Below are 17,940 nucleotides of genomic sequence, written 5' to 3'. Positions count from 1 at the left end.
CTTATGGGATGCCAAATCATGAACCAATTTGCTCATAGTGGGCAGTTATCTGGAAGTGAAGCTAACTCTAACCTGCAGCATCAAAGTTCATGTAATTTGCCTAATAACAAGGATGGTGCAGTTTCTCATTTCATGAAGTTCCAGGCATCTAAATACACTGAGCTACAGAGGTGTACATCAAGCGGTCCTGGTGAAGAAGTGCGGAGAGATTGGACACATTTTAGGCAGATGCAAAGACCCTTTTCTAAGGGGAAAAGAAATAGTGTCTCATTATATGATCTAGATATCCGACTTCCTTTTGTGATTTTAGTGGATCACTATCTCATATTGAAGGGACAGATAATGATAATAAAATACAATGTTTCGAAATTGTTTGCTAACTGATAGAAGCAGGCTGACTACAATTGGAAGATCAGAGGATTATGACCAGGTCCTCTAATGTAAAGAACGGGGTAAACTACTCAACATAATACACGAGTCCAAAATATTTTCAAGGAAAAAGAGAAAGAGCGCTAAAATCTGGTAATAATTAAGTCATTATTCTATTTTTTAAATTCCGCGCGGCGAGTATTTACTTGTTAATCTTGGCCACGCTGGAGATACAATATATTCTAGAAGGATCAAACCCGCCCAAGCTGAGAAAAAAGAAAAGGAAAAGGAAAGCGTTTAAATATCCTTGGAAAATGAATTTTTGAAAAAGGGTGTCAAATCCTCACAAACGGTTTTCTACTAGCACAAGGCCCATTTCCAATCCAGTGTACGGGAGAGAAAGCTTGGGGTTTGACGCTGCTAATCAAAGCGAAAATGGTGAAGTTCTTGCTGAAGATCGCTGCCGACCTCCAAAATCTTACAAACCTCCAGCCTCAGGGCGGCTGCGACGATCCTTCCTTCTCCTATCTCTTTAAGGTCTCTTTCTCTCTTTTGACTTTGATTTTGTTCGCTTGAGCTGACCTCGTTTCGTTTTGATGCAAATTTCTGCTTTGAATTGCTTCGTTATTTTCTTTAAACGATTGCTTCTTGAAATCACTTCTTCATTTTGTCTTAACTAATTTTTCTTGTTCTTTTCTCTTTTGAAAATTTAGCTATTATAGTTACTATGTTTGCCGATTCATAATTTCAGTTGAATTTAGTTTATCTCTTCATTTATCGCAACTGCTATGCACGTAGGTGTACTTTTCGTATCCGTTTACTTGTTCTTCTCTCTTTTTATTTTCCTTATGAAAACCGCTTCCATTTCATTTTTCTAATTCAGAATCTGTTTCTTGTCATATTTATATGTTTTCGGTGCCTTTTTCTTAAGTCTCGATGCTGTTATATGGTTCTTGATTTACCTCTATCATTTATGGATGACTTTATTTTGTTCCGCTTGATATGGTGTCAAAATATGGTTCCATAAGAAACCAACTGTATTACTTCTTTTGTTGCTATACTATTCCGCTTAACTATTCTCAACAAGTTGAACTTAACTTTTCCGTATTCTTTAATCGTATCTTTTTTTTCTTTTTTCTTTTTTTTTTTAATTCTCAGTATTCAGTAATATTTGAATTCTTTAACCTATTTTCCTATTTGGAGTTTCAGCTGAAATGTGAGAACTGTGGTGAGGTGAGTCCAAGGGAAACATGTGTGAGCTTGGGCGATACTGTTCCTCTTCCTCGGGGCAAGGGAACCACTAACCTCATTCAGAAGGTTATCTTGTATATTTGTATTGTCTATAGTATCAATTGATTTGAAGTGAAAGTTCTTTACGACCTATGGAACTTATGCTTGTTTGGAGTGCTGAGAGCACAGAGGGGATGACAGACAAATTCAACACTGTATTCATAACATTCTTACTGGGAATTGGTCTATTTCTTGTCACATGCTTTTTTTAGTTGTAAAATGATTGTGTTTTTTAGTCCAGAAAGGAAATCTATGAATCTGTATTATTAGGTGTTAAGAACCGATATGTAAGCAATCTTATTCTTGGTTTCAAGATGCATCATATCATTTCCCTACGATCATGTGTTGTGTAATGATAGTAAGCATTACGTGATTCTAAAATCTAATTGTAAACCAGCATGGCTCATTTCAGTTTGCATGCTGAGATGTTGATTGAGGTTTTCTGTGATCCACCATTCTCTCTGAAAGGTTCTTGGGTTGAATAAGTTTTGTGTTTTGAGAACCCCTGTTCTTTTTCTAGAGAGCATTTGTCTTGTATCTTATGCCTTAAAGTAGCCTGATGTAGACATTGTATGTGCTTGACTTGTATATACTCAAACTTCTGCCTTTTTTGTGACACATTACTTGTAGTTAATTAATGGTATGGAGGTTCATTCTGTCTTTCTCTAGTGCAAACTTTGCTTGAGGGACGGAACTGTAACAGTGATCCCAGGCCGAGGTAAACCACTGACCCAGGAAGAGAGCGAAGCAGAGAACTATGCACCTCTGATGCTTTTTGAGTGCAGGGGTTATGAGCCTATAGATTATGTGTTTGGTGGTGGCTGGAAGGTTGAATCTGTAAGTCCCTGTTCTTCATTCTCAACCCTACATGGCACATGCCCTTTTTAGGTAGCTTAAAATTGTGAACGTAGCTTATTATAGCCAGGGCTTTGAAATTGTGAACACTGTGACACAAAAAAGTGAAGGACTAATTGGTTCATAGCAAACCCTGCTTAATATTATGCATATCTTGATGTTTGCTGAATTTCATTTGATGTAATACCTTGTTGGAGCACTGAGCCCGTAATTTTCCAGCCACTTCTAGAAGTGTATAATTTGGGCATTTACAAGGTTGCTTACAGCCATCCCCAAGTGCATATTTGGTGGATTTATTTATTTATGTAAACTTACAGGTAATTTGATTGTGTAGCTGGAAGGGACTAAGTTTGAAGGTGTCGACTTGTCTGGAGGTGACTTTGCTGAGTATGATGAAGAGGGCGAGTACGATGTAAAGATATCCAACCTCCGCTCGACTTTTGATGTGGTGAAGTAGTGTAATACTACTCTCCTCTCCTCTTGCTGGCAACATGTTAAGGTAAATAAAACTGACAGTTCATTCTGAGCGAGAAAGAAACTTGTGACTGGAGTACATACATGTAGGCTTGAAGCTATTTTAGAAGGTGTTTTTAACGTGAAATGTTGGGTTTTGATGTATGTTAATAGATACAATGGCAATGGTTTTTAACCAATTGATGAATCACTTCATGGTTCTCTGCCTTTGTGGTTTTCTTGTTTCGTGTTTTTTTGAATTGTGAAGACAATTACTTGCCCTTTTCTTTCACAATTACAATTGATACATTTGTATAGTTACAACTAGAATCACAAACAGATTAAAATTATAATCAATACATTGACATATTAACATATAAATGGATTACTATTACAATCATTACATTTGTATAGACTCGTACATATATTTATTTAAAATCATACTAGATTTGAACTACCTTCATTTTATCGTTAAGCCGAAGACTTCTTTACTTTGCTTTTCCTAAAGGTATTTTGGTTACTTCAGATTTCAGACCTGGAAAATGCTTTATGATCGGTTATAATAATAATAATAATAATAATAATAATATAATAAACATTTTAGCCTTTCATTTATTTTTTGGTTTTTCTTAATTTCTTAATTTATGTTTTTTATTAAATCACCTAAAATTGAAAAATACCATTCTTTTAATTGAAAAATAATAATTTCTTATGTTAAAATTCATAATTGAAAAAAAAGTGTTTTTTGTTCATAATAATTTAAAAAAGTAATAAGTTACACATTTTACATTAAAAAACTAGCCTAACTAAATAAGAAACGGACCCACCTTAATTATCCAAAAAAAAAAGAAGAAGAAGAGGATCCACGTTGCGTTATTAGTTTATAATTAAATTCAACCCATTTTTAAATACCGTTAACATAAGTGTCAAGTATGGAAAGAGTAAATCAGTCCTAGGCCTAGGGCCTTCCTATCTATGCCGTGCAAAGGATGCAATAATTTAATTTTAAGTTTCCTCAGATTTCATTAATCAACCTCTCATCACCACTAGAATCCAAAACCCAAATTTTTTATTTCATATGTTACCATCGTTTTTTTCTCTCTGTCTTGTAGACTAACCAACTTTTCTTCATTCCATCTCTTTACTTTGCTTTTACCTAACTTTTCTGTCTTCCTCTGCCTAACCTTCCTTTATTGTTCCGTCATTTTGACCATTGATACTAATATGACCGCCATTCAAGCACCTTAATACAATTTTTTTTTAAAAAAAACCCTCTTTTTATCTCTACTATTTCTGTGCACCAATACGTTTCATGGTATGTTCATTATCTTCTACTTGTGTTTCTGTTTTTAGGTACCCTTTTGCTTTAGACTCTTAATCTTCACGCTATAATAGTTTTGGGGTGCTCTTTTTTTTCTTTTCTGATCAGGCGGTGTAACTTGTCAGCTCTAGATCTGTGATTCTATTATTGTTCCTATTGCCAAAAGAACCCAGATATTGGAGTTTTTGACTGAATGAATCGTTTGGGATCTAAGATGCAAGAGATTTTAATTTACTGGTTTTGACTGGAAAACAAAGAAAAGGGGGTTTCTGGATCTGTTCCCAGAAGTCGAGTTCTGGTTTTAATAGGTGTTTCAAAAGATGCAAACAAGAATCGGGTCGGTTGGGTCATTAGAGGAAGGCAAGGATCCGGTGATTACAACTAGGACAAGCCAATCTAAGACTCTGCCATTGAGGGCACTTCAGTTGTTTGGGTTCTTTCTTGCCCTCTGTATTGGCTTTTCGATCATTAGCATATATACAATCCGGCGTTTTGGAATTTATAGCACGGTAACTACGGTTAAGTCCACTTTTGTGCCGTGTGCTGAAGAATCGAATAGCTTAGATCATTGGAGAAAACCCCCGTCGAGTTTGCTTCATTCAATGAGCGATAAAGAGCTCTTATGGAGGGCGTCTTTTGTGCCGAGAATAAAGAAGTATCCATTTAATAGACTTCCGAAGATTGCTTTTATGTTCTTGACCAAGGGGCCCTTGCCACTTGCTCCTCTTTGGGAGAGGTTTTTCAGGGGGCATGAAGGGCTTTATTCTGTCTATATTCATTCACTGCCATCCTTCAAGGCCGAGTTTCCATCTTCTTCAGTATTTTACCGGAGGCAAATCCCAAGTCAAGTATGTTACTTAAACAACTTCAAATATTTAATCACAGTATTCATTTGTTTCTGAATTTTGTTAATTGTCTTAATCTTCTTTGTTCATTGTTATGTTAAGAACCCCCACCACACTTGTTCCTATGTGGCATGATTTTTGTGTGTTTTTACTTGCTTATGTACGTAATGATGAGTTAATTTCCTTGTTTTGTTCTTATACTGTTTATAAATTCTGATATGCAGCTGCTATGCTGAAAGTGTTTATAGCATGCTTGGGTACCTTCTAAAATTTTGTTATTGGGGCATTCTTAATTGTTGGACTGGTTGCATAAATTACTTTCTGAAATCCGGTTTTTGAAGGTTAGACATAGAACTGCCATCTTATATAGCCTTTCACTCTATCTCTTTTGAGAAAGTCATTAGTGTGTTCCTCTCCTTATTTCCCTGCTTAAATCACATTTTTCATTTCTTCTCGGCTAGCTAGATGGTTTGGATTTTGATTTGTCATTGTAACCTCTTTGCAAGAGAAGGGATTGTTCTCGCCTACATATAGGCGTACCATTGGCTCATTGCTGACACATGCAAAATTATGGTCATGAACTCGCTATGTATCACTTTGATAAACATAAGCAGGAAATGCATGAGATGTATTTGATTGTTAAAACCACATGTTTCATCTCGTTACCTTCAATTTATGAGTCATTTAACCTGGAGTGAGCTTGCACTTTGAGATCTATATATTTATACCGTCAGTATACAGATCTGGTTTGTGCTTCAAACTGCATTACGGGTTTAAGACCCTGAAATCATAGAGGCCTTTCAACTAATCAGTCTGGACAACAGGTGCTTCTAGTCAACAGGAGGTTTGCTTTGGGAACATATAGGAGATAGACAACTTTAACATGTTTGGCTTTAAAATCATGGTTCTTAAGTGGCTTTAGGAACAGTGCATAATCTTTAATGGTTCAGTTCTTACTAGAGAAGATCCCGCTTTCATCTTTTTTCTTTTTGCTGAACTTTTTGGAAACAGATAATGTTACGATGGGGTTGAGATAATTCCTAGATAGCCAAACCTATAATTACTATGTAAAATGTTGGCTGTTGTGTTGAGGGTTGAACCTAGGAGGCAATTTCTTATGCTCCTAGGAACTGTCATCTTTTGTATTGTTGTACTAAGCATCTTTCTTTCGGTTAGACCTAAGCAAATGCTGTGGTTGCCCATTTTTATTCTTATTTTTAGTTGCTATCTGTCATATTAAACAATTGTTTGCCACTTGTTCATCAACTGTTAAAATTTATTTATTTTTTCTATTTTTCAGTACATTTTCTAGCCTTTTTCCCCTCTATTAGGGGTTGAGCAGTACCTGATTTCTGTATTTGCTTCCTCCGCAGGTTGCTGAATGGGGAAGGATGAGCATGTGTGATGCCGAGAGAAGGCTCCTTGCCAATGCCTTGCTTGACATATCCAATGAATGGTTTATCCTCCTCTCCGAATCTTGCATTCCTTTATACAATTTCAGTGTCATCTACCAGTACATAATGAAATCCAAACATAGCTTCATGGGTGCATTTGATGACCCCGGTCCATTCGGCAGAGGACGATACAATTATAATATGGTTCCGGAGGTGAATATCAGCAAGTGGCGTAAGGGGTCCCAATGGTTTGAAGTTAACCGAAAACTTGCAATCAACATAGTGGAAGATGTTACCTATTATCCTAAGTTTGAACGGTTCTGCCGACCAGCATGTTACGTGGACGAGCACTACTTCCCCACCATGTTAACCATCCAGACACCCAATCTCTTAGCGAATAGAAGCATCACATGGGTTGATTGGTCAAGGGGTGGGCCTCATCCTGGTACATTTGGCAGATCAGACATTACAGAAGACTTCTTCAAGAGAATCTTGGAAGGTCATCAGTGTAAGTATAATGATCAGCCGAGTTCGATTTGTTTTCTTTTTGCCAGAAAATTTGCACCGAGCGCTATGGAGCCCTTATTACAGATAGCACAGAAGGTTTTGGGATTCTGACTTTTGAGTGATGAATAGTGCCAGATTTTGATTTTGATCTTTGATGATGAACCAAAATTTGAGATGGAGATTGGATCCATGAGCCGGGGGGTAGCATATTAGGTCCTTTCTTTGATCTCATCTCATACAAACATGAAATTTAACACTCGTCTAATTTTTTGGAACTCCCAAAACTAATCTGTATGTACAGTACAGATAATTCATAAAATCAAGAAATAAAATTTTCGTTAATAGAATATCCATTATTATTTCATAATTTATGGTGATATGAGAATCTGTTATATGGATATTGGAACCAAAATCTATGGCCTGGATATATGGGGTTAATTTGTTCCCAGTTTTCTTGCGATTTATGTTGTTCTTTTCTTTGTTGCTCATAATAGTATTTTTAGATTTTTTGTTTCATTTCTCAATTATTTGTCTATTTTTGTTCTTTTGTTCTTTGATTAAAATTGTAGATTTTAGTTCTCAAAAGATCATTTGGAGCTATATTTTCAAGTGCTTTGAATAACATTGAAGTTTACTTGGGGTGAGTTTGGATGGACAGTGTGTTTACACGTGGTTAGTGTAAAAATAGTGGTGGCGGTGATATTAGACACTGTAGCGATATTGTACCCTGAGATAAAAAGTAAATTAAATGTACCGCACGCAATTATTTATCTAAACTCACCTTTAAACTATGTCATTTTTCGTTATTTATTTTCATTTATTTTTAATATTTGATCTATATATATACAATCATAGCATTTTTATTTTCATATTGAAAATACACGGCAAAAAGAATGTTTATATATACCCAACCTAGTTTCTATTATTATATTTTTTTGAAAATTACACAATTACTGATATTCAAAAATAGGAAAAAGGAAAACTTATAGCTGGGGTTAAGGATGATAACGATATAATTAAGATGGATTTTGAAAAAAAAATCATAAAAAATACTTTGGTTTTTTAAAACCCAACTCAGCTTGGAATAAGTTATATGCTCTTAAAAAATCAAATAATAATCCAAATCGATATTGAATCGAATCATAATCTTTTAATTATTATAATTTTCCAAATTAAATAATTGTCAATTTTTCTCAAGTTAAAAGGGAAATCTTTTTCTTATAGCAGGGATTAAGGGGAAAAAGGTACAGTGTATACCTACCTGTCATTCGCTCTTTGCTTGGAATTTCTAAAAGAAATACGTGTGCTTTGGGGCCCTCCACGTGTTCTCCCTGGGTTGGATCAGCCTCTACCTCTATCATGTGATGTTTGGTGGTCCCACAAAGAATCAGTATCTTTTCAGTTGCTTGACGACGGAATCCGTCAATTGCGGCCCTGCCCGCACTCATCCGTCTATCCTCCCTTCTATTACGTCCTTCACTGTCGTAATGTTTTGTCGCGTGTCGACACGGATAAATATGAAACGTCGATCTATGTGCTAACCTTTTCATCAGTCATTCGATGCGCCAGTAATATCGCGCTTTGTAACTCCCTCGAATTTACCAAAGAATAAAATTCTAATCCCAATGGAATAAACATTAAGAGCCCCACCAAAAACGGCCACGTTTCACCTTGTCATTATCAAAAAATAAATATCGGTGGTAATAAAAAATTTACACGCGTATACGTAATAAATAATGGTAATAGTGTTTTTTTTTGAAACGGGTAGCAGCTGATACTACCAGCTGTAACAATGTTACAGTATAAATCTCCAGGCTGGAAATCCGGGCAGCTGCCCGATTTTTCCCCTCATTCTCTCTCTATATATTTAGACCCCACATCCCTAAAACGCACACTCACATTTTCTCCATCTTTTAACCCAAAAAAGAAAAGAACGCTCAAAGGATTTGCAACAATGGGTCTCTCAAAGGCTTCTCTAATCCTTGTTCTCGTCGCTGTTTGTGCTCTTATGGGTTCAGCCGTAGCTGCTGAAGCCCCAGCACCGAGTCCCACCTCAGGAACCGCCTCCATCTCCCCCTCATTCGTCTCTGTTTTCTTTGCCGCTGTCACGGCTCTGCTTTTCGGCTCTACTCTCAGGATCTGAAGGGTGTTGGCTATTGATGGTGTAGAGAGGGTGTTTGATTTCTCATTTATATAGATTTAATTTTTGGGAGGGGTGAATTTTATATGGAGTTTTAGTATATCTAGGAGTCCCTATATATATAAATATGCGAGAGTCGAGAGAGGTAGTTTTGTTATCTACCGCACAGATTATTCATGGTGGATGATGTTTGGACTTATTTGTTTCAGTATTATTATGGATTGATATCATTTGCATTAGTACGCAATCTTTTATTTCTTTCTTTGCTTCTTGAATTTGTTGTATGTTCATATATGTTTTTTTTTTGTTTGTTACGTATTTTCTTGCGTTTTCTCTACAGCCAAACAAAAATAGCAGCAGCATATGAGCATTGGAGTCAGATTTACCCGTTAAAGACTCTAAACTCAAATTCAATTGTACAATTTAGTCATCAAATATTTGGCAATAATGCTGAGAGCATTGCCCACCACTCACCACCATGTGCTAATGGAAACTATCCTCTATTCATACCAACATTATTAATGGGGTCCCTTTATATTATATGTTAAAAATAAGGCTTTTAAAAGCTTCAGATAGCCCTTGGCTTGTTTGAATGGCTAGCAGCTCTTTATTCTTTTTATGTTTTCTTTTTCTTTGTTGGTTCCAACTCCCATGTTCGAAAGTTTGTGCTTCGTGGATGCCCACTCGCAAATTTCTGGAATGAGATTTATACAGTTAATATTCTTCTACAATTAATATATAGCGATATACATAGTCCCATACCAAATTTACATTATTGTTGGTGGGTCTTTTAGCCAATGGGACAGACAGATCATAATTGAACTACATTGGAAAAACAATGGTGGTGGGTTTAACTGAAAATTTGAAGTCAATGAGATATAATTTAATCCCACATAATTCTTATTGCTTTTTCTAATATGCCATGGAGTGCATTATTCTTATTCTACACTGACAATGAAATAAAATCCCCTTCTTTCTTTCTTGTAGTTTCTTCACCAATAAAGTATTCTTATTTTGATATTATAAAGTGGGCCATTTCTTCTATTTCAAGTACAACATTTAATTTCCAGTTAACCAGCCTGATGAAGTTAATTGGAGATAAACTCTGTTGTACATGCTAGATGTCAATCTCTAGTTTGGTTTGAGCTTAGAATAGAATTGCTTGTACAGTTTGACGCAATAAGTTACGTTTACATTATTCCAATTTATAATTAAAGTATTATTGACTTTTTTATTTTATTTTTATTTAGGTGAGGATATTTACTCAAGAATTAGACACGATTTTGGTACATAGAAGGTCCATGTGTGGTTAAAAATGACGATGTCAATCCAATCGTCGATTGCCACCTTCTCATCTTGATTTTTTTGGGAGGGAGGGCCTATACTTTATAGTAAATAAAAAGACCTATAATGACAAGAATGTTAGATCTAATCTTTGGTTTTATTATTTTTTTTAATTTCTGCATTTCTTACTATAAGGTCAAATTTCGAAACGGGGATTAGCCCAAAAAAGAAGAAGAAAAAGAATGCTATGCAAAGCTTACATGTATTTACTCGAAAATAAACCTGTAAGCAATTTAGTGCTTATTAAGGAACAGTTGATTTTGCTTTAATTAGATAAATGAAAAAGATGAAAATTATTTTAAAATTTTATCAGAACCAAGCAAGCAAAGCATCGCTCAAGTGTGCCAATAAATCAAAGCTCTTTAAGTTTTGGTAAACCAAAAATATGGTCTCCGTTGGTTGGCGGTTGCATTGATTCTCCTCCAAGGAATTTCATTTTTCTTCTCAAGTCTCTTTTTTAACTTTTAGAATAAGGTCCCGTGAACTTTAATAATTTCTTTCCAACTTTTTTTTTTTTTTTGGCTTAAAGCTGGAAGTCAGTTGAGAAAGATGGAGAAATTTCTGTTTCTGAAGTTGTCCTTTTCCACGTTTATTTAGAACTAACGGTCTCGCCAATAATAATTTCTTTACAATACTAGTTTTTTGGTTTTGGGATTAAGAAACTAGTACTTATAAATCCAACCCATGTTTTTAGGCTTCTAAGCAAAATTGATGACCGTTTTGCTTGAGATAAGTTTTATTCTAGATAAGATATTTGTATAAAAATGCTATTTTATTTTAGTTTTTTTTTTAAAGGTAGTTTTTACTAGCAACAGAAAAGAAATTTAAACAATCTTTCAAATCATCTAATAAATGAAAAGCTCTTCATTTGCTTACACCACATATTTTGCTTAATCTAAACTTTTCCTTCTTCTCATATATGAAAAGATCATCATTTATACAGTTAAAGACTAATCTCATCCTTTAAAAAAATAAAGAGCAACTGTCTCTGGAAAATCTCATCATCATCGACATTTGCAAATACCCAAAAAATCATACCTTTAAACTGCACCTTCCCAGCTTTCTATTCAGAGTCAGATTCCATATTACCCATAGCCTTTAAACCTCTTGGTCTCTGCATTAGATCATTACATTAAAAAGATTTCAGTTTCGGTGATTTCTAGGAATGAGAAAGAAAAGATCAACATAACAAATCCAATTAATGTTACAATTGAGATGAGATAACTAAATATATATTTATTACCTTCTTTGTGATCTTCTTCTCCCTGACTTCATAACGTTCGAGGGTTAAATCGCAAAGCCATGTCCCAGGACTTACCAGCTGCAATCCAGATTACCCAAAATTAGCATTCAAAAGCATAATTATTAAATCATTGGTTTAAAAAAAAAAAAAGAAGAAGATGAAAAGTTCAATTTCTTAAAACAAAAAAGGAATTATTTTATTGCTTGTGGTGTATTTTCTGTTTGCCAAAGTGGACCGGTTGGAAGATAATGATTCAACCACCGCCATAACAATGGTTACAATACAACAAACTGGAGATGCAATTATCAAAAGAAGCCCCTACAATAACAGCATATTGCAGAAAAGTCCCCAAACAATAATGCGTCGATCATCGTGCCTTCTTTTGTCGTTTTTTATTCATTTATAAAGTAGTAGTAAATAAATAAAATGTGAGATTCGTGTCTCGGTCACATCAAGCACCATACACTTCAACTTCTTTTTGAATTACACGTGTATTGCTTGTCCCCACTCATTTGTCTCTTTCAATAATACATTCCTCAAATGGGCTACCCCTCTCTCTTTACATTTTCAAATAAGGGAATGAAATATTTTAAATATCTTAAATGATGGTATAATTATATTTCACAAGTTCATTATGTTAGTTATTTCACTTGCAAAATCTAAAAGAACAAAAGATAAATTAAAAAGCAGTTATACAGGGATTGGTACTAATTATATAAATAAAACTCCCAAGTTGGATATATTTCATTGGACCACGTGAATACTCACTAATACTTTATATGGTATATAAATTATTTAAATACTTTTGTTAACAGAAAACATAAACTATTATGTGTTCTCTATTTAAGTAAAGATTCTATATCTTTTATTAAAATACATAATAGAATAAAAAATGGAATTTTTTTACAAAAAATTCATGTTTTAGAAATCTATTAAGAAAATTTCAAATTTATGAAAATCAAATTACATGTCAAGAAAATTTTATATTTTATTTTTAAACGAACCATAACTCTTATTTTCTATAAATAATTTTTCTATTTTTAAAACAATTATATTTATAAAAAATATTTTAAAAGTTAGTATTATTAACTTTTTATATAATTTCATTTTATTATAATGTGATTAAACAAATTTAAAAATCTGTAAACAAATTAGAAAAAGGAGATCAACAAATTTTAATAATCTCACCACAAAAATAAATTACAACGCACATTATCTTAACATATAATATGTTTCTAGATATTTTTTTAATTAATAATGTCCAAAACATATACGTTAAAGCTAAACCTGGAAGATGTTACCAAAAAAAAAAGAAGCTAAACCTAGAAGCTCACGCGATTAAAGCATTGCCATAGGTAAACGCAAACACAAGCGCACAAGTGAGCAATTAAATAAGGACCGGGTCTCAAGCTTTTCAGTGGGCCCTTCACAATTTAGGTGCTTACCAATACTTGATTGACACGTATACGATTTTTATGCTAAGTTTCTCTCTTTCTTTGCAAAATTTCTCTATTTCTTTTTCTCGTAGACCAAAGAGGGGCATAAAAGTATCATACTAAATCAATTTAAAGAACAAAACCCAACCAACCCATTATTCATTTATTTCAAGTTTTTCACAATAACTGTCCTATCTATTTCCAGTTCTAGACAACATATATTAAATTAATTTCACATAAAAACCAAAGACTAAAGATCCAAATTCATCCCAATTTTTTAATTTCGTTATCAGATTAAGCATGAATCGAATTCGAAAGAAAGGAAAAAGAAGAGAGCTTACATTGAGGGTACGTTGAATAAATTTTGATCGCTTTTTTGGTCTTTGTGGCAGTTTAGATCCTTTAAAGGTCATGAAATCTTCTTCTTTCTCTTTATTTGTTAAAGCAATCACGAATTTAGGTGGCCAAACCATGGGTGCAGGAGCTATCTCACCGCTCCCAGAAGATGACCCTCCTTTTTTGCTATCCTGAGCTGTCTCCGAAGATGCCGCCGATTTATTGTTGTGGTGGTGGTTATCATGGTTGTTGCTGTGGTGGTTGTAATTGTTATTGTTGCCACCTCTCTTCTCGTGCACACCCCTGTCTGGCGAAGTGAATCCTCTTACACCACCGTTGCTTTGGCCTCTCATAGCACTGGAATTCTCACAGTTCCTGGAAAGATAAAAAAAGAAAATTAAAATAACTGGAAAAAAAAGAATAAAATGCTGTGATATTTTGAAAAAATAATAATAAAGTTGTAATTAAATTTACAAATGTAACCTTGGAGTGATCTAGATCGGAGATGGGTGAAAGAGACTAGGTAGAATCTAGACAAGTATTGCGTAGAAAATGATGGTTTTTTTGGAGGGCATTCTTAGGGAAAGGGTGTGAGAGTTTGTGGGGTTTGCTTTTAAATAGGAGAGTTGTTAATTTCTTTTTTTGTTTGTTTGTTTTGCAGAGAATAAGTTCAGATATTTGATAGAAAAGAGTGATTCTATATCTATCGCGATCTAGGGTGCACAGCTGGTTTTTAGACGGGTTTTAAGGCTTGGGGCATTTTTGCCATAATGGAGGGTTGAAATATGGCATGGTGTTCCTAAACTCCAATTTGTGATCGGACGGCTGACAAGGGCTGCGATCAAAGAAAGACTTTTTCATAGACACGTGGTGAGGCAACTGTCGATTCAATGTTTCCAATGAGGACACGGGCCCATGAGCATGGGACGGATGCGCTAGGCATCATCATGCCATCCAGGTTCACAATTACCATGTCTAAGATCGGTTGTAAATATTAAAAAAGAAGAAGAAGAAGCTATTAGCTAAGCCATCACAAGCATAGCAACTACCCAAAATGAAAACAAAGATCAAACACCGATTTTTACATGGAATTAATATTGGTTTTCTTCCAAGATTGAGGATTAATTAAAGGGCATGACCTACTCCACTATTCTTTAAGCCAACCATTAAAATAAAAAAAATACAAAAAAAAACAAACAATAAACAATCGGAAAGAGGATATGTAGACAGATCTGAAAATCTAGAAAAATTAATAATTCAAACAGCACCTAAGGAAATACTTTCAAACAAAAAAGTCTAAAAATCTGAAACCTCCCTGAAAACAAGCACAAACTTGTTTAAGATTATGTTTCAAATATTGTACTTACTATGACCCTCTTGGAAAAAGTTAAAGCTTCCCCCATAATTGATCTTATGTCTATTTAAAGAAAATAATCTCTCAATTAGCATGAACAACATTCACAAACTCACCACGACCATATCCCGAACCTACACTGGCGCCTACCTTACGAAATGGAGAATGCACAATTGAGATATCCTCGCACAACTATTAGTTTGTGAAAAAGAAAAAGCCAAAATCTTTTGATGATTCCGGATCCCCACTAAAAATAGAAATCGGAGGCCGAGATGTTATTTAATATGACACAAACAAATACCATCACCACCAAGTCAAAAGGCCTATATGGAAATATCCATCCAAAGTATGTAGATTTTTTTTAGGAGTGTCAATAACGCCAACTGTGCAGCTTATCCATTCTCGCAAAATACCTTTCTACTACCACTGGAAAAAGATGTAGTAGGGATAAAGAAAGCATAATTATCAATCAAAACCAAACAAGTCAACAAAAAAAAAACTATCGAACCTGTGAAAAATCGAGAACTTATGCCTCTCAGAAAATTGAGGATCTTTGTATCATGATTGAGAAGAATTTCTTTTAGGTATGAAAAATCTCCAAATTTCGAACAAAGAACAAACAAAAAAAAACAGAAAAGGGACAATCAAGTAGGAAAATATTTTACCTAGAGCAAAACTTATTTCATCAAATGTTATGTCAAATAAGTTAATAGAGATCAGTAATTTCTGCTTTTAAAGTAGAAAAAAGAAAAGAAAAGGACAAGGACAAGGAAGTGGGACCCGGAAATGATGGATCTGTACAATCATTTTACTCGCGCCAATTTGAACGGAAAACCTAACGCAAAGGCAAAAGCAAAACCAAGTGATAACAGAAACGAGACATCAAATTATCCAACAATATACCATATTACTAGTACCCTGACCCGATCCCCCTATCTCAACGGAGCGTACAGTACACGCGCCAAAATGTCAACACTCGAAGAGAAAATAGTATATCTGACTCCTTGAGTAAATAACTGAACTCATAGATGAGCGTAATTTGTGAATATAATACAGTACCTGAGAACGCGCTGAGGTGGCGGGGCCTGAGGAGAAGCAGGCCGTTGACGGAGGTTAAAATATCCAGTCCCGTGATTGTTATTATTGCTGGGCTGATTTGAAGAGTCCTTATCGGCCCTCACGACACGGCGATCGACTCGAACCGTGGTTCGGTTAACCGGGCCGGATTGGTCGTCTGTGACCTGGATCTTCATACACCTGAGACGCTTCCGGTTTCCCCACTGCAAAACAAAATCAGAAGACGACGCCGTTTGTTTGGCCGGATCTGAGCTGGATCTTAACAATCCCGCATCACCTCCGGTTCTCTCTCTGTTGTAGTTCGCGCTATTACCATTGTTATTGCTCCTTAAGGAGTCCCTCTCCATCATCTTCTGCACACTGTCCATGGTTAAAGCAAAAATTTTAAAATTTTAAAAAATTATAATTTTAAATTAATCTCAAAACTTCAGATAAAGTGCTAGCTCCGAAAGGACAAGGAAAAAAGAAAATACGATTGGGAGAATTTCAATAGGGTTTCTCTTAAAACTTCCACACAAATTGAAACAAAAATTTCTCAGTTTAGCATTAGAATATGAGCATTGGACGGCTAGGAATTTTTGGAAACTTTGAAAAAAAATCTGAGGAAAAATAAAGAAGAAGAAAGCAGCCTTAACCGTGACGAAAAGTTGAAGATGGGGAGAAAAACAAGCATCGAACGGCCTTTGCATCTTCTTGAGGGGAAAAAAGATGACAACCAGGAGATGAAATTAAGTGATTTTTATAAAATAATCAATGGATTGAAGGAGGACAATGGAGATTATGAGAATTATTGGTGGGGTTGAGAAAATTAAGACTACAATAGCAGCAATAAAATGACAAAATAGTTTAAAGAGCTGTTGAAGAGGAACATAGTTGGAACACGGAAGACACAAAGCAAGCGAAAGTTGCCTTTCCTCGTAGTTAGAATGTTAAAGTACCGAGAAAATTCAATTTATGAACATGAAAAGAAAAAGCAATCGAACCATGAAAACATCATAACAAAAGAGAAAAGACGCTTCTGAATGGAGACTTAAAGGAAGCGAAAATTTAAGATAGAGACAGAATATAGCGAAAAAAAAAACATTAAAGATCTAATCTGGTGAAAAAATCTAAGCGGAAAAGGTCAAACTCTACTTCAGGCTGTTTGAAAGGGGAAAAAAACCATTTAAGGATTAAGAAGGAACTAGTGACTGGAACTTTGAGGAAAAAGGAAAAAAGAAAACAAATAAACGGGCAAACGAAAATTAAAAGCTGAAGCACAGACTCTCCATAGAAATTAAATGGAGGTCTCAGGAGAAAGAAAATCCAACATTCCCGTTAAAAATCGACTCTGTCAAAGAAATCTCCGATTCTTAATCACAGCCCGGCCCTGGTGTATCAATGGCGAGTAATCATTTTAGGTAGATTTAGAATTGATACTCAGATTGTCGGGCTCCTGATCTTATCGGCGAGAAAATGACTCTCGTACCTGAATAGCTAAGGCTCTGCCGTTACAACTTTCCTTTCTTCAAAGTCCTTTGCTATAAACACAAAATTTGTTCTGGACTTTCAACAAAATAACGAAATATGAAGCCTATTCTTCCGACTTTCATTCGTTGTAAGATTCTTATGATTTTGATACGTAAGCAATTGATCTGCTTTTTTAAAGATTAATTCAGTCGAGAATTCTTCAGAAAGTAGCTATGCTGTCGTTCAAATGTATCTGTCAGAAAAGAAAAAAAATCAGAAACAAAATCATTCGAACATGTTTCAAATCTCTTGAACTTGAACTTCGTTTACCCGATTCTCAAAACTTCCGCAAAAGAAAACAAATATTGACGATCAGTTAGAACCAGCAAAAATGTTCCTCAAGTTTTTTCAATTGTATCTGCAAAATCTAGGAAAAAGAAAAGTTCAAAAAACTTTTTGCAGATTGCTCGTTAACAGCTATCCATTGAAAAATAGACAATGAAATCCATCACAGTAAACCAAGATAT

The 17,940-nt window shown here is 34.8% G+C and overlaps 3 protein-coding genes across 4 annotated transcripts; 2 read left to right on the top strand and 1 right to left on the bottom strand.

Annotated features, from left to right (window-relative positions):
• The first annotated feature begins 585 nt into the window (after positions 1–585).
• Positions 586–3,189, top strand: LOC107906986 (CXXC motif containing zinc binding protein). Its single transcript, XM_016834160.2, has 4 exons — positions 586–906; positions 1,579–1,686; positions 2,329–2,496; positions 2,849–3,189. The coding sequence occupies exons 1-4, from the start codon at positions 805–807 to the stop codon at positions 2,969–2,971; spliced, it is 501 nt and encodes a 166-aa protein (XP_016689649.1). The 5' UTR covers positions 586–804; the 3' UTR covers positions 2,972–3,189.
• Positions 3,190–3,987: 798 nt separating this feature from the next.
• LOC107906987 (glycosyltransferase BC10) lies at positions 3,988–9,413 on the top strand. Of its 2 annotated transcripts, XM_016834161.2 has the most exons (3): positions 3,988–4,282; positions 4,397–5,136; positions 6,507–9,413. In XM_016834161.2, exons 2-3 carry the CDS (start codon positions 4,609–4,611, stop codon positions 7,143–7,145), a joined length of 1,167 nt encoding a protein of 388 aa, XP_016689650.1. In that variant the 5' UTR covers positions 3,988–4,282; positions 4,397–4,608; the 3' UTR covers positions 7,146–9,413. The 2 variants fall into 2 exon arrangements, with proteins under 2 accessions (XP_016689650.1, XP_040949096.1); XM_041093162.1 differs by having other exon boundaries at positions 3,988–5,136.
• A 1,928-nt stretch (positions 9,414–11,341) lies between these two features.
• Positions 11,342–17,311, bottom strand: LOC107906988 (myb-like protein D). The gene is made up of 5 exons (XM_016834162.2): positions 16,600–17,311; positions 15,947–16,324; positions 13,539–13,908; positions 11,762–11,839; positions 11,342–11,632 (listed from the first exon to the last, which is right to left on the bottom strand). The coding sequence occupies exons 1-5, from the start codon at positions 16,635–16,637 to the stop codon at positions 11,582–11,584; spliced, it is 915 nt and encodes a 304-aa protein (XP_016689651.2). The 5' UTR covers positions 16,638–17,311; the 3' UTR covers positions 11,342–11,581.
• Between the last annotated feature and the right edge of the window lie 629 nt (positions 17,312–17,940).

This window comes from Gossypium hirsutum, chromosome D05, assembly GCF_007990345.1.
Source record: "Gossypium hirsutum isolate 1008001.06 chromosome D05, Gossypium_hirsutum_v2.1, whole genome shotgun sequence".
NCBI classification, from domain to species: domain Eukaryota; kingdom Viridiplantae; phylum Streptophyta; class Magnoliopsida; order Malvales; family Malvaceae; genus Gossypium; species Gossypium hirsutum.
The sequence above is the reverse complement of the archived record's forward strand: the minus strand, read 5'-3'. Positions and strand labels throughout refer to the sequence as shown.

Excerpts from the sequence above, each read along its gene's own strand:
- LOC107906987 (XM_016834161.2), top strand. The coding sequence starts at position 4,609 with ATGCAAACAAGAATCGGGTCGGTTGGGTCATTAGAGGAAGGCAAGGAT. Across the intron at positions 5,137-6,506 it reads GGAGGCAAATCCCAAGTCAA|GTTGCTGAATGGGGAAGGAT; the intron begins GTATGTTACTTA and ends CTTCCTCCGCAG.
- LOC107906986 (XM_016834160.2), top strand. The coding sequence starts at position 805 with ATGGTGAAGTTCTTGCTGAAGATCGCTGCCGACCTCCAAAATCTTACA. Across the intron at positions 907-1,578 it reads CCTTCTCCTATCTCTTTAAG|CTGAAATGTGAGAACTGTGG; the intron begins GTCTCTTTCTCT and ends TTGGAGTTTCAG. Across the intron at positions 2,497-2,848 it reads GTGGCTGGAAGGTTGAATCT|CTGGAAGGGACTAAGTTTGA; the intron begins GTAAGTCCCTGT and ends TTGATTGTGTAG.
- LOC107906988 (XM_016834162.2), bottom strand. The coding sequence starts at position 16,637 with ATGCTTGTTTTTCTCCCCATCTTCAACTTTTCGTCACG. Across the intron at positions 13,909-15,946 it reads CCACCTCAGCGCGTTCTCAG|GAACTGTGAGAATTCCAGTG; the intron begins GTACTGTATTAT and ends TTATCTTTCCAG. Across the intron at positions 11,633-11,761 it reads AGAAGAAGATCACAAAGAAG|AGACCAAGAGGTTTAAAGGC; the intron begins GTAATAAATATA and ends GATCTAATGCAG.